General features: G+C 38.5%; 1 protein-coding gene across 1 annotated transcript in view; it reads right to left on the bottom strand.

Annotated features, from left to right (window-relative positions):
* The window catches only part of KIFAP3 (kinesin-associated protein 3), a 64,096-nt gene that overhangs the window by 44,594 nt on the left and 3,154 nt on the right, over positions 1 to 16,348 (bottom strand). Inside the window, 7 exon segments of the mRNA XM_010079073.1 lie at positions 9,799 to 9,893; positions 9,895 to 9,956; positions 12,262 to 12,440; positions 13,162 to 13,260; positions 13,714 to 13,838; positions 14,568 to 14,667; positions 16,182 to 16,323. Coding sequence (XP_010077375.1) covers positions 9,799 to 9,893; positions 9,895 to 9,956; positions 12,262 to 12,440; positions 13,162 to 13,260; positions 13,714 to 13,838; positions 14,568 to 14,667; positions 16,182 to 16,323 — 802 coding nt within the window.

Here is a 16,348-nt window from a genome sequence, read left to right as displayed (position 1 = left end):
TTTCCCTACGGAAGCACTTTGGTGGAGAAAAGCAGAACCTCCTGACTTCTTTCAGTTCTCATGCAAAACAGCAGCAACTCATGATCCAAAGAATCAAATGCTTCAGGAAAACCAAGAGGAGGTCGTTGTTTCTAAGCAGAGCCAGCATGATTTAATGCAATTGTTAAATCTCGTACCCAACCAGGAAGCACAGAGCCTGTTGGAAAGTTGACTGGAAACCATGCATAACTAGTTTGTCAAAGATCAGGAAGAGAACAGATTCAACAGCTACAGCATTTTAAACACTAAGCATCATCTTGCAAGCTGAAGATTGTATAAAAGGGTAAGAAATGACAGGCTGTTTGAAAAACCCACCAAGGCAATTGCCATCCTTTACATAGGAACTTCACTCCCAAAAGCTGACAGCTACTCACTATAACATGAATATGCCATGCTTACTTTTTATTATTATTATTTTATACTCATCTGAATGCTAATGAATAAATCCATAAGTAAATCATTGTTTAGAGACTTGGCTGTAAAAATTCCAAACCCTGCCCAGTACCTGGCTGGAGAACAGCTTTCCAAAGCATGGAAGTGACACCTTTCCTGCTATTTTTGACCACTTCTGAAGGCCACACATGAAAAATCAGACACTGCAAGAAAGACTTCCTTACGACTTGGTACAGTAGGCATCAATTATTTCCTTAACTAGAAAAAGCAAGAGAAAGAAAAGAAAAAACAGATCTCTGCCAAATGTGTTCATAAAAAAAAATCACCAAAGTTTTGGTGGGGTGCCAGAAATTTGTGGCCTACAAATGCTGGTAGTTTTGAGCATCAAGCTTTTTATGACTGAAGGTGGAATAGCCAAATGGCCTAAAGCAGTAAGAGCAGCCCTGCAAAATAATGGCCTAGTCATTATGGATTCTTCTGGTATTTATGGCACTAAAACATGAATCATAATGAACTCATTGGATATTAAAATGTGGGGGTCACAAGTACTTTGATAGGATTTCCACAAGAATTTACCATTAATTAACGAAATAATTATTTGAAAGTGTTACTGAATTATCCTTAGTTCTTATACAGCCATTCCAGAAAAAATTGGTCATTCCCAGCTGAGTGCAGTTAATGCCTTAACAAACCGGTCATTAACTGCAGTTACTGATTTTGTGGGAATTATTGTGTTATAAAATACACTCAACAGTTTATAGAAACAATACTTAGATTTTTTTTGCAGCTGTAGTTCAGCTGGAGCAGCTGGGATGGAAAAATATCAGGTCCCTCGGGCTGTTTTCACAACTAGTTTTCTGCAAATTAGAGAGGGAAATAAATACATGATGGGTTCTGAGTTCAAAATGGCTTCAGATTTTAGCCTTTGAACATTAATAAGAAGCCATGTGCCAGTTCTGTGGACTAATGTCTGAATTCCATGTCTAGTTCTTACTAAGGTTAAAGATCTAAATGGTATTAGTAACAGAAGAAAAAAAATACTATTTCTTGATCACGAGATCAGGTCCTACATTTTGGTTGAGTCCGTGTGCTTAAAATGAAAAAATCCTCCAGTAGCTCCATGATAACAAAAGACAAAATCTAAAGCAGTAAAACTGAAATGCAAATCTGAGTTGCAGCAGCAGCATTCAGCTTTCAAATGCCAAAGTAAAAGTGAGAATATAAATTATGGGCAAAATTATTCAAATGTAACACTATCAGTAATTCAAGTAGCTATAATTTCTAATGGAATCATCAATGTCTCTGCATTAGATACGACATATACCCAATCCAACTCATGTGCAAAACATTAACTACACTAAATCCAAACCAGAACACAAATGAAGGTAAATGCTATTAAAATGGCAGAGTAAATCTTCAGTTTCAAACTCTGATACTCTCAAGTCAAATCTGCTGCAGAATTAGGCAAATAAGAAATCAAGATGGATAAGAATGTCACAAATTGAATATCAGATCTACACACTGTCTCATACTACTGTCAGAAAACACTGAAATCAAGAGTTTATTCACATGTATCATAATTAGCAGCGATCTTAGGAAAAAAGTGAGAGAAAGGTATCTCTGCTTACCTCCATCCCATATTATTCCTTGCAACCAGCTCTCAGACAGTTGGACTAAGTTACTCCATATGTGGTTTAGACACATATTGGTTTGATTTACATATGTAAATATAGATCGTATTGGATATATCAGCTTATTTTATCAAGAGAACCTAGAAGAATTTTCAAATCTGCTCATACTCAGGGAGACTAGGCATTGTAAATAATACATTATGATATTAATTACATACTAATAACCCCTCTTGTGCCAGTTTTATGTTATTTGAAGCTGGCTTCATACCATAAGCCTAACTTAAAACCCTGATTTTGCCATGGTTGGGGTTTTGGTTTCCCCCACCCCCCCAAAGAACTAAGTAGATGCCGCACCTGAAACATGCATAGAACATTTTTTCTGGGAAACAAAGAAGGAATTATAATGATAAATCCTAAGCTGACGAACCAACAAATGACTAATTTAGGATTTAGTTTGAGTTATTTAATGTTACAGCTATAGACAAAAATAAAGCTGCACATCTAGAGCCCCGGGCTCGATTTCTCTGCCAGGAACTCTATGCAAGACAGACTGGAAAATATACAGTGAACACCTCACTGCAGTATTGCTACTCATAAAAGACAGCAAAGCATAGCCACTGAGTAGATAACACACTGCTAAATTTAGATATGCCCTTTTTTGAGGCTTATCTTACAGGAAAATAAAACATTTTTGTTGTTTAGGATGTCCTACAACAAATCATACTTGAACTCATGTGAAGCCACACAGAAATTGGAAGCTGATTGCTTGCAATTTCCCATATACTGCACAAACCAGAGATAAATCAACTAGAAGTTCAGATTAGAGAGGAAACAGGAGGCAACAGGACTATCCCTGAAGGAAGAAGATAAAGCTACATCTCTTTTCTCCACAAAAGAAATACGTTTTGGGTCAGGCTATGACCAAGGAAGACAGCAAGATATAGAAAAAGAATGAACTACCATTATTATAAGAAACTGGAAATTAAAAGAGACAGTTCTTAGTTTGAATCAAACTAAGAAAACACCCACTCCCAAAGCAGGTGGAAAAAATTCCACACAAGGGTATTCCTTTAGAAGTCTCCACCAAGCTACATAGATAAAATGTTATACAATTAAATGAAAATTTATAGGACATGCATAATTTTTGCCATATCTGCACTATATGTCATTCAACTACATTAACTGCCGAAATTACAATTACTGGAGAATATTCAGACTTCTTGGCTTTAAAAACATTTCTTCCAATCTTCTTGTTTCTTCTCTCCACTTCTGTCCTTGCTGCTGCCAGAAGCATTTCTATTTTCAGTCAACACTCACGAAGTTAGTTTCACCAAAGTTATCCTCTTAATCAAAAAAGCTCATAGCACAGCTAACAACAGACGTGCACTGGTGAGCGGCACACCACAGCAATGAGCTTTCACCCACCTGAACAGTCAAAAGGATGAGTGTTCAGATTAGCAAGGATCTACCTGTAAGAGCTACAAAAATGGAAGAACACTGTTTCCATCCCTGGACAGTGTTAAAGGAGTCAGAAAAGCCTTAGACAATAGACTCAAAAGCTTGTAAACTTATTAAAAAATATGATGTTATTAATTTCTCTTATTCTTTCCTGATAACTCATTACAATTTACCGGTAGCATGAAGCAGGAATATCCTGAATGCTTTTACCTTAAAGTTAGTTGGGATTCTATTGCTGCTTCAAACACAATTATTAGCAATACTGACGTCTCTCCACTTTGAAATCTGTATTTTTCAACATCAGAAGACATTTTTTCTTTAATACTACTACAGTTCACTGTCTAATCCATAGTTAAGGTACCTAAACAAGTGCTGGGTTCTAAGACACATTCTGCACCCAACACTTTCCTTCGGTCAGTTAGACATGCTAGGTTTATTTGCACTTCTACTAAGGATTCAGATGTTGAATGTTAAGAGATGTTTTGTTTTGTGTTTCTTTTGGTGGTGTTTTTTTGTTTGGTTGTTGCTGTGGTTTGTTTGGGGTTTTTTTAAGCCTTGGCCATACTCACCACATCTGATAAAAAAAAAAAAACTACCATTAAAATAAATCCTTTAATAATTACTGCTTTCCAACAGACTGGTCCCTGTAGGTGAACTGTTACTTAATGTGCTTCAGCCAGCCTCTACTATAAAGGAATGGAGACACCCCAGGCAATATTCACACAACAAGTATTGGAACCAGCTGCTGCAGAGTCACCTTCGGGGAAAAAAGGTTTCTCAATTTAATTGGGAAAACAGGAGGAAGCATAAATTTTACTGCCATTAATAACTTCAAGCAATCCCGATATGACTTTACCTCACCCTGATGGCTGGACATGTGCTTTTTGTTAGGGTCTTTGCCACATCTGACCCCTATTGTTTGCCCACTTGATCAGGTAAGAAAATGTATGTTTCTTTATAGGATAAACGAGGCCTATTAAAGTCAGAAAAAACACTGCAGTAGCCTATAAGAAGCTCCATTTTTCAACAGATGTGTGAAGCTCCATAATAAGTTCATTACGAAAAGGCCAAGTGAACTCATAAAAAGAACACATCTACTTTAAGCCTTCTTAAAAGAAATTTTCATAAAAGCAATAGAACCTTAAAAACCCACAGCCTTCCATTAATTAGAGAGCAAAGTACTTCTTGTGTTTTCAAACATCAGTCAACATATAATCCATCTTGGCTGCATACCATATCAAGATTTGATCGTTAAGAAACCCAGCATACAACTGTTGGGCAATTCTTTGATTGCTTATTAAACCTAACTTGTAAAGAATGGAAAAAAATATCAGAGGAATTTCAGGAGTTTCCAGAAAAGATTTTAGATAATAAAACTCTCAAAAATTATATCAACTAACCTCACGAAGACAGGCTCTTCCGTGAGGATAAATCAGACCGTCAAGCCTACCCTCTGCTCTGGCTACCTCCAGTCTAAACAGAACTCATAACAGAAAAGTCTGACCTGCTTTGGAGTCTGCAATCTATTGCACAGCCCTTAGACTTCTATGTAAGATCAGGTGGCTACTGTTTCTCAGTGTGCTGATACTAAGTCTTGGAAAACCAAGAAATTAACAACATCAGGCCAGGATGCTCACATTAATATGGCATATAGGCTTGATACATATTCTGACTGGCAAAAATGTGCTACTGCTACTTGGGACAGATCACACTGTATTTCAGAGTACTGTATGACAAACGCCCATCTACTTGGATAAACACAAATCCACAAAGCCAATTTTCTTTCAGTCACTGTAATCTGTACTGTAAACCATCAGAGAATGATGTCCATCACCACCTAAAAACTTTTTGTGATTGAACACCGGGGCACTGTGTAACACTGTCACAGTGATATGCACAACCCTTCTGCACTCCATGTCCCATTTGGTACTGTTTTGGGACATTTTTCAGGTCACCAATACCTGTGTTCAATCAGCCCTTGATTTTTAAAAGCAGCTAGTAATTTTGAACAACCAATAAGAGGCACTTCAGTCTGACTTCCAAGCATAACAGGTTTTAATTCTTTAAGCATGGCTTGCACTGGGAAGTGAATGAAAACAAAATGGCATTTCAAGACAATCTGCATTCAGTACACCTAAAAACTCTCCAGCAGCTCAAAGGGATGAACGCCCACAGCACAGCAAAACTGCTTGTTCCCTGCAAGCAGGCAGACCTACTCCTTTCACCCTTTGAGCAGCAACACAGATGCCACAAGCTTTTTCACCATTCCCTATCATTTATATCCTTTTGAGAAGAATAACTAACTCACAGGTGGACGCGGAAACCGGAGCACTGGCTGCCACACCCACATACTGCCAGGAGCTTGTTCTGAACAGGGGTCCACCAACAAGATTTTGCAGCCTGCCATAACACGCACAGCAGCGCTCAGCTGGTTCTGCCATACAAACTGCCTGCTGTTCTCGTGGAGAATGGAGAACTATTTGTCTCGCTTCACAAAGGCTAAGAAACCACTCAGACACAGCGCAAAATAGCACCCTTATTAGAAGAATGTGAATCACAAGCTGTGCGTATATTTAAGAGAGCTGTACTAAAAATTTTGTATTTGGTTTGGCCAGTTAACTGAAAAACAAAGTGGATTTGGTCCAAACAAGAAGTGAGGTTTTTTTTTTTTTTTTATTCTTCCTTGTAGACAATGTTTTCTTCTGTTTGCTGCCAGGGCATTTGCTTTAGAAACCAATCACACATCCAGGGGAAGAATTATGAAAAAAGGTAACACTTGCCTTCTCTCCAACTGTGGAAGAACATTCCCAGGGATAAAGGAAGGATGTGAATCTTTTCTTAAAGCTCAGCTCTACATTTCCCCCTTTCAGTGAGAGTACTTTCTACAAGCAAATACATGAACCACCAAACTCTATGGTAATTGGAGCAAGTCAGTCCTCTACTCCACTTCACTTAGGCCACGCAAAGACAAATGAGAGCACAAGAGTGAAGCAAACCTCCACAGAATAGTCCATAGCATGCTGCTTTGGCATCTCCTTCTGAGGTGATGATTAAAGGACACTGAATCTGTGTTTTCCACATTTCAAGCAAATATCTAAACAATGTGGTGAATTCATATGAATTCTCATCTTCATCCACTGAAGCCATACTTCACACACACTGGCATATAAAGCATGCACACAGAGAATGTATATAAAAGAAAGATCACTCTGCAAACAGAGTTTCTAAGTATTAAAGCAAAGCCACCAGTACAAAAAATGCTCTCCCCAAGGCCCTGGTGACTCAGCAATTACAAGGTTTTCTTAAAGAGCTGAAGTCACACAAATCAACAAAATCACTTTTCATATCTCTTCAAGCAGCTTGTGTACGGAAAAAACCCAAATCCAGCCTGCTATATCTCATAGACCTCCGCAGCCCTGCTTCAGTTTCTGATCTCAAGTCTGAAGCCAAATTTCCTTCAACTGCACCCAGTTCTTTGACATTCAGAGCATAACAAAGATCAGCTGTAGTTAATTAACTCGGGTGCCTGGAGGGAGCAAGAGGAGTCTTGTCATATACAATACTTCAGACTTGTGAAGAGAAGCCGCGAAAACTAGCAAGTGGTGTTGACTGGCAAAGCTACATGGGGAAGCAGGCATTGGCACTATTAAAAAGAAAAGGCTAATTAAAATGGAAACCACGACGAAGCAGAATTTCTCATGTCCATGCTTTCAACAGCAGCCTCAACGCTCTGGAGCGAGAGGGAAAGAAAGAAGATTGTCCTTCTCTGACGTATCCATGCCATACTTGTCCATTCCTGATAGCTCAGTTGAAGCCAGTCTACCCCCTCTGCTTCCAGCTTCCATCTTCCACCTCCATTTAGAGCCTGCCTGCTCCCAAGACACTAAATGTTCCTTGGGAAAGCGAGACATCTTCCAGAACTGCAGACTGCAGCCACCTCAGCCCTTAGCCCTAAACCGCTGCCTGACAAATCCTGTCCTTGACTTCTTTGCAATCTCAATTCTACCCTTAAACACCTACTACACTTAATTTATACTCATCCCAAACCCAGTGCTAAAGACTCAAAGGCACAGCATGCACAAATGTTAAATTTCAGTAGGCTGAGTCAACAAACTTGACCTCTTGGCATTAGGAGCTGTATGGTAACTTGTCAACAGCTGTTGAGGTGTGTTAGCACTTTAAGGTGACCTGCAAATGTAAGCCGAAGGGTACTGACTTGAATAATGTGTGTTTAATACTCAAATAACCTGTATAAAAGGGGCATCTGGCACATGATTATTTTATTATTAAGGTTGCAAGCTTCCCTGAGACAGGATACACAAAGTGATATATTTGAGAATTATTTGAATCACCATATTATGAAAAGTCTCATGAATTACAGAGCTGGCTTAAGAAACAATTAATAGACAATACTTCTACCTACATTTTCTAACCAGCACACTGCAAAGTAAGTATCAAGCAATTCTACAATGAGGAGATAGGGCAAACAGCACATGCTTCTATGCAAAGTAATAATAATAATTAAAAAAGAAAAAAAAAAAGTCAAAAACCTCCAAGTCAAGGAAAGAACCACCACCCGTGGAGCCAAAGAGACAGCAAAGCTTCTGGAAGTACTAGTAGAACTTGCTGTAGATTACCCTAACAGGCACTTCAGGAACAGACTGCAATTTTAGCAGCCAGTTCTCATGAGCTAAACAGCTCCATGAGAACAGCATTTGAAAAGAAATTCCCCTCTCCACATTAGAATCAGACACTGGAAAGCAGATACCTAACTGCTGAGTTTAGTCTGACTCTAATATTAAATGGGGAATTTCTGGAAGCAGGGACTTCTCAGCGATCTGTGTTGTGCCATTGCTTGGGGTGACAAGCATCCATGAGCCCCAGCCTTGGACCACAGCTCTAGCTGCTGTACCAGCAAGAGACAAGTTCCTGCTCCAAAAAGCTTATGATCCAAACTGAACCAGACTACCTAGCCAGATCTTCCCTCAAATAAGAGAAAATATATTTTCTGACCAGCTTCCACTTCTCATTTTACTGCCAAATAACATGGTCTTGAGGAAAAAAAGTATAAAGAGAGATTCCAAATGCCATTTTTATTCTTTCTAGCTCAGCCCAGAGGAAGATATAAAGTGCAAACATGGTTGTGGGGCAGAAAGCATAAAAAGACCTGAGCATTTCAAGATATATCAGGTAGCTGTTACATTAATCACAGACAGGATTAAGGTTTCCAAAGCAGTGCAAATTTTCATGCTATTAGCTTGTATACTAAACAGCAATAAGGCCATGTTGAGGTTGAATGTAAAATTGAGAAGGCAAACAATCCTAAGAGCCTATACAAAGGTAGGGGAGAAAGCTCATAGATTCACCATCACATTCCACTTGTTCCAATCACGTCTGCATATACCAGCTGCACTGGATTTAGTACATCCCAAACCCAACATATCTCAGAAAGCTTTAACAATGGCTTGCATCAGTGTTTCATGCATTTAGGGCTCCACAATACAAGACTCTCAACTCCCCCTTAAAAATGAGTGCTCAGCAATTCTTATGGCTAAATCCTGCTAAACATTTAGTATATCTACCAGAGCAGCCTCTAGATAGTATCAGCCAAAGAGCACACAAGGGGCAACAAAAGCTCCCTCCTGAGAACTCCAGTGCACAGCAATGATCAAATTAGACAATTCTCTGCTTTTTTCAAGCTCCGCAGCTTTCCCCTATGGAACTTGTATCTGAAGTACTCACATGATCTTAACAAAAGTTGCAGACTGCCAAGCTGAAAGTCTAAAAATCAGTACTGCCTGGAGTTGAAGCTGACAAAGCTGGGAAATTTCTGATCTATCTGCACCATTAAGGTAACAAGATGCAGCAGCTTTATCAAGTTTCATAAAAGCAAAAAGGTAGTTGGTATCTCCATCAGCTAAGCTCCATGACGTTGCTGGCTATTTTTCCTGGGTGCTCCCCCAAAATTACAAGAATCATCCATGTGTCAGCTCACATGGTTTTCAGGTAGTTATCAAAGCTATTTTTAAAGGCCAGAAGACTCATTCATCAGTTTAAGAGAACCCAGCAATAAATCTACTGGGAAACACACTATTTTAAACTTCCCTTTAAACCTGCACCTGAAAAGATGATCTGAATGCTAAAAAGTTGGGAGTAGTGAGGAAGTTATTTCACAAAGAGAAAAGTCATGTAGCAACTTTTAGGCACGCTGTATCATGATCGAAACAGCTTCACTGTCCCTGCTGAAATGTTTATGTTAGAACAGAAGAAAACATACCTAGAAGCGCAGTGAGTTTGGGAAGCAGACCAACTTGTACCATTTTATTTCTCAGGCCTGTGTCAAAGGAGAGGTTTAGTAAGAGTCGTTTTTTTTTGCAGGTCTTCATGTTCACAGGGTACCATTTTCACAAGTTTTTCAACAATATCCATTTCAACCTGTACAGCAAGAAAAAGAAAAATCCATAATCCATCCAAACTTAGCTTTGTCTTCAATGTAAAAGCCCCCTCAGCATGTTATATATTCATATGCATGCATTTGCAAATACATATCCAATTTGTACCCGTAAGAGTGACTGTCAATGCATTTTCATCCGAAGCAGCTTTGCTTATGTCTTTGTGGTCGAAGTCTTCTAGATTGTGTTACCAGTTAATGTTGATTTTTAAAGTTTTTGAATCAAACCGTTCGCATGTCCTGGAAATATTGCTCACAGTTGGAACACTGTAAGAATGTGGTCAAGACATCACTTGCAAGACTAGATTAGGGAGGGTGGGAACTCATTTAAACTTAAACACAAGCAACCCTGGAGCAACTGACATTAGAGTCAAAGAGATACCCAACCAAGAAAGACAGAAAATTGGCATCCAAAAAGAATTTGAGACCTTTCATTATGATTTTCAAATGAACCCCTAGATGGAACTTTGCATGTACTCTCAAAAAAGCCATGCTGTCCTGTACATTAATTTAATAAAAGCATGAAAGTAATCTTGAAACATGTATCACTTTCAAATTAAAAAGTGGAATCCAGGAACTGAGAAGTGGCACCAGTTCCTGTGATCATGTTCACTTTACCAGCCAGAAAAGACATCTGAGCATTGGGTGGCAAGACTTCTCTGCTTTTATTGGACATAATATTTTAAATACATTCATTTTTTGTTTGCCAGAACCTTCTTTGGCCAGGAGGCACATAAAATTACTCTGCATTCTCCAAACTTTTGCATGTATGTAACTAGCCTTCCAGTTATAAATACATGCAGAATGAATACTGAGAAAAGAAACCCCAGCTCTCCATATACAGCATAGTGGATACCTTTGATCAAAAACAACAGATAGCAAGAATTCCTGCTTCACTGCTTTGAATTTAATATGGCACTTGAATACCGAAGGAAAGAATGTGCTATAAATATGCATGGATTATTCAGTTTTACTTAGAATCAGGCGTGGCACAACTAATCTTGTTTCATTTTGCCTTTGACATTTTTGTGTTATTGCATGATATAAATATTAGAACACCTTCTCCTTCACTGGTAACTTTCCTTAGTAATATTGCAGAGAAAAAAACCACCTTTATTACTATTATTTTAAATTACTTCAAAAACATTTTTTAAATGCTTTTATCAGTAAGAAAAGACAGCTGACCTGAAGCATACAAACCTTTTTAAAAGTCTTTCAAAACTGTTAAAACGCTCTGCAATAAAGTAAATTCACCAATTTTGTTTCATTTGTCTTTCCGCTAAATCAAATGGAATGTGGAAAGCGTGCCAGCAAATCAGAGGGCTGGAGAGCTAATCCTTATTTTCCTAATAAAGTCCTTCAGGGCACTACACAAACATAAATGAAATCAACGACCCATCACCTGATAAACAATCTACATTCCCCTAAAAATGCATACTTGGTGTCTGACTTTTATTAAGAAATAGGATACCCATATATAAATAAGGGAGATACCTCTTGTCTACAGTGTTCAGTGCATATGCATGCAAATGACAGTTCCAGTAACAAAGATGCAATTAATTTCCTATTGCATTTACACAGATCTTTTCATCTCCGAATCTAAGTGTAACATTAATCTCAGATTACCTCTTGGATAAAGAAAATTTACCATTTTGGCATAAAGGCACAGAAGTGAAGGCATGTATCTACTAAAAGCCACTGGAAATCAGTAAAGGAGATACTTGGCTAGAGCTTAAAGTCATAAAGAAAAATACGCTACAGTTTCCAAAGTCTGAGACTTCACATAACATTGCCTCCGGTTCTTAGGAGCTACTGGCAACATGAAGAAACAGTTGTGAGGTACCTTTGAAGTCCAAGCTGACCAAGGAAATAAGTAAACTAGTCTCACAAACTGCAGAAGGACAACTGTCCCTCTTTCCAAGACAATATGCAGCAAAGAAATAATATGTTGTCAAAATAGTCTAGTTCGGAACAATTGTCATGAGCATCTCCAAAAGTGGGGGGGGTATGACAAGACTTTGGGGTGCTGACTTCAAAATTTGGAATTTCATAGATCATATTTTGAGGTAGCTTCACTGTTTGGGATGACAGTTCTTGAAAAATTTTTTTCAGTATGTTATGGCTAGATGATGTACTTCTTTTCTTTTACTCATTTTACTAGTCATGAAAGAGGATAATCAGTGCTATGGACTGGGTGGGGACAGAAATGTCTCCCTCTTCCCTCCAACCACACAGAGTTTTCAGAGTCCATACCTTTCCGATACTGCAGTAGAGTGCTATGAGCCTTACCATATCATTTTTGTTCTCCATAAAAATGCTGAGCTTCTTCAAGAAAGATACAACCAGGATAAGCAGCTCAAAATTATCACGGTCCAGTGCTTTCACTAACATGTGGACAATGTTCTTGTTTCTCATCTTCAGCTCAGTGCGAGTGTCCTCAGCAAGATTCAGGAGCAGGTAAAGTGCAACTAACAAAGTCCAATACAAATCATACAAACAGATCAGAGACAACAGAACTAAACAAGTCTCTATACACCCATAAAGTGCTTACGACAAGAATTTCAGAAGCATTCTGCTCCCTTCCCAACATATTTTGAAGGAAACTGACCATGAATACTTTTTATTCCTGTTTAGAAAGCATTAAGAAGATTAATTCTAATAGTGGCTTTGGGAAAAAAAAAACCAAACAAACTATGATTACTAAAAGGTTTTCGTATTTTTTTTCTTTTAATTCCAATGGGAACCATTAAAAAGTCCTTCCCGGGAAAGCTCTGCCACTCAGATCATTTCAATCTAACATTAAGTGTATTTTAGTACAAAACCTGAGAGGGAGTGAAAGCTATTCAACTTGAGTGAGATACAGGCTAAGTTAGGCTAGGTTAAAAAAAAAAAAAATCAAAGGTACAAAACCATAATACCCAGCTCCTCCCAAACCAACATCATGAGCAAAGGAAAGTTGATCACTTTTGCTATTTTTCCTCTAAGACTGACAGATCACTCGAAAAATTGTTAGCATATTGTCAAACAATCTGATTAAGTACTCATCTTCTCCCTGTTGTTTGGCCATGCTCTTCCATATTCATCCAAACGTTGAGTATGTTTAAGGCATCCTGGTTATAACAAGCATCCAACAGAATCCTCTACCCATGTTTACCAACAAGGAAATAATGTGCTGTTTGGATTTGGTACCTCTGAGCAGCTGTTCCTGCTTGACCACCAGCCCTTGATATTTCTTGTAAGTTTTCTCATAGTCCTTTTTCAAGGTTTGATTTTCAGGATCTTCATCAAGTAAATTGCAGAAGTTAAGGAGTTCAGATAAAAGTTATACGGTCTTGAGGACAGTAGTCACCTAAGGTGTCATGCAATCAGTGGTACAAAGCAAGAGATCTATGGAACAGCCACAGACACTACCTAAGCAATGGCTCGCTACACCTATAATCTACAGAATGATTTTTTTTCTCCTTCTGGTCCTGGATGTATCCTAATAGTCATCAAAAATGTTCCCAAGACATACAATAAAACATTTTTTCTTGTGTTGTTTTAGAAACTTCAGCTTAATCTCTTCAGCAGCCCAAACTCCTCACACTTGGTCTTTTTTGTATCTTTAATTGTATTTTGCACTTTCTAGTAAAGTCTACTGCTTTCACAGAAGTTGCTGTATGCTCATCTCATAGAACTCAACAACAGCTACTCAGAAGCTGTCAGAAGCCCTCAAGCTGCCCACGCATATCAAAAGGATATCAGCTTTCTTCTTTTTAGTAAGTTCTTCCTGCCAAAGTTCATGTCTCTTCAGTTCATGGTCTATGATATTCATACATAAAGCTCCAATTTTGTAGTGTGTGATTATTCCATGGAATTGAGAGAAACTACATTGAAGAAAAAAGACCTTTGAGGAAAAAAATAAATGCAAACAACCCCAAATCTGCTTAGGTATCTATGGTAGCGATGTCCACACTATGCACCACATGAAGCTTTGAAAAAAGGTATTTACTCTGTGCTCCATTGCAACACATCTCTATGGGAAAATTATTTCAAAACAAAAACAAATCCTGAAAGCACAAATATTTTTTCCAAACTTGTAGAAGGACAAGCAACAGTGTGTTGGTCCAAGTCAGAATAAAAACATATGCATAAAGGAAAATGTTTTCTAATCAGGCTCACTTTTCGTATTTTAAGTGCTTCAGAGAACCCTCTACTCACCAGAAATAGAGATCTAAAATCAAGTTGCAATGCAAATTCCATTTGAATTATTTCTAGGCAGGGTATGCTGAAACACTGGCATATCTAAATAATAGGAAGCACTCACTTCAGTTTTGAATACCATTTCTTCCCTGTAGAGACGCTGAGGGAAATAAAAGGTGTCAGTTATGGGTCAGAGTCCTTACTCATTTCTTCCAAGCTCTACTACATGCTGCCTCGCCATGGGAGTTCTTTTTGTGCCTCAATTTTGTCATTTATAAAAAGTGTGTTTCCATCTCAGCGAATTTTCTTCCTGTTTCAGTGAGGTTTTGCAGTGCGGTGCAAAAAAACAAATGAAAAGCCACTAAGCAGAGAAAAGTTCCTTCTGTCCCTACACAAAGGGACTCTGCACTCACCTTGAAAAGCAGAAGAAAATATAAATTATATTGGTAGCAAGTTCCACACTTTGTTTCCAGTCTTCCCTCAGCACTCTAGCCAATGCACCCAGGGCAGTTTCTGAAGTAAAATAAGATTTAGATGTGCATCAGCATTTCACCTCCCTCCTTTCTTCTTGTGAGACTCAGAATTTGAATACACCTTATTCTACATCTATCAGTTTTCTAACAGATTTTCAGTTCTGTTTGGAGATGGTAATAAAATCAAAAATACTCTGGGTGGTCATCCAGTCACAAAACCTAAAACGAGGTGACATGCAAGGAAACTGCAACCAAACACTGAAGTCATCTTAAAACTACAGCTAACCTTAAGATCTTGTGGTCTCTGCCACCTGTATGTTCCATATTACACTGTGGCACTTACCTAGAACATCACCAAATTCACTTCCAAATCCCCTTGAAACTCTACCTTGGCACCTATCATTTTTCATCCACCACTTTATTTATTTTTCCCCCCGGTAGCAATTTTGTATTATTTAATAATTTGGTTTATATTTCTTATCACACTTCAGCTTACTTTTCCTCTCTGAATCACTTATCTTTTCCGTTCACTTTCCCTTATCTAGCCCCTCTTCACATACACCACGTCTCACGATGAAAATGAGAAAAGCAGCAACTGGCAATTTCAAGCACTAGAATATTCACAACAACTCATGGAGACAAGCCAATGGCTTACCATTCTCCCATTCCAATTCTTACACTAATCTTGCTGACGTTGCAGAGTGGGTAGAGTACATACTGGAGTCATCATTTACTCGAGGAATGCGGGGGTATAAGGGCCCAGTAAAAAAAAGGCAAAGGGGGCATAGAAAAAAAAAGACTAAATTAACAAGACAAACCTACCATCATTTTGGAAGTCTGGTTTGAATTGCCCTTACCTTTTGTTTGCCTGACACCTTTACAGACTATAAGGTCCTTTTATCGCACCCAGAAGAGGTGTGAAAATGGGAAAGGAGAATGTATGTACATGCACACATACATATTTACAAACACATACAATTCCACACAGATGTATCTCTCAAAATGCACATGGCACAGCACATATGTACACAGACACAAAACGACAGCAACGTGAATGCCATAGCGTGCATTCTGGTAAGATATTAAAATGGATCCATAAGCAAAAGGAGTATGATGTACTAGTGAAAGACTTGTCTGATGCATCCACATTCAGTTTACTAATTCTCTTGGAAACTGGACACCTGTAATTATGTCAGCCTGCAAATCCCATTTTCAAAGCAAGTTTCCTGATCTTCAGGATACAACTCTACACTCTCTTGGCTCCAGCAGCAATGACAACTGAAGTTAATTTAGCGTGAAAATAACTAGGATCAGAAAAAAACAGACCTCTATTGAGCCAGGAAGATTTCTGTGTTAGGCCCACCTAAGAACAGCCTGAGAAGCATCCATTTGCAGAGACATCCAACTGGGCTTTGACAGCCAGCTTATTACGTACTGAGAAGCAAAGCCTAGCAAACTACAGAAAAGCCCAAATTAAAGGTGGACTACTTTTCCCTTGATATACAAATAAACAGCACAACATTAAAATAAGTTAGCACTGGGTTTTAAAATTACCATTGATAAGCAGTTCTTCCAAATTATCAGGATTCCTAGCCAGCTGCAGGATAAGGGCAGAGCCACGCACCTTGTCAGGAATGTCCTCGTACAGTAACTCAATGTACTCATCCATGTCATTGATATTGGCAACTTCATCAATCTGAAAGCAGTCATAAGCAAGAGTT

Source organism: Pterocles gutturalis, unplaced genomic scaffold (genome assembly GCF_000699245.1).
Source record: "Pterocles gutturalis isolate BGI_N339 unplaced genomic scaffold, ASM69924v1 scaffold32688, whole genome shotgun sequence".
Lineage (NCBI taxonomy): Eukaryota > Metazoa > Chordata > Aves > Pterocliformes > Pteroclidae > Pterocles > Pterocles gutturalis.
This window is presented reverse-complemented; position numbering and strand designations above follow the sequence as displayed.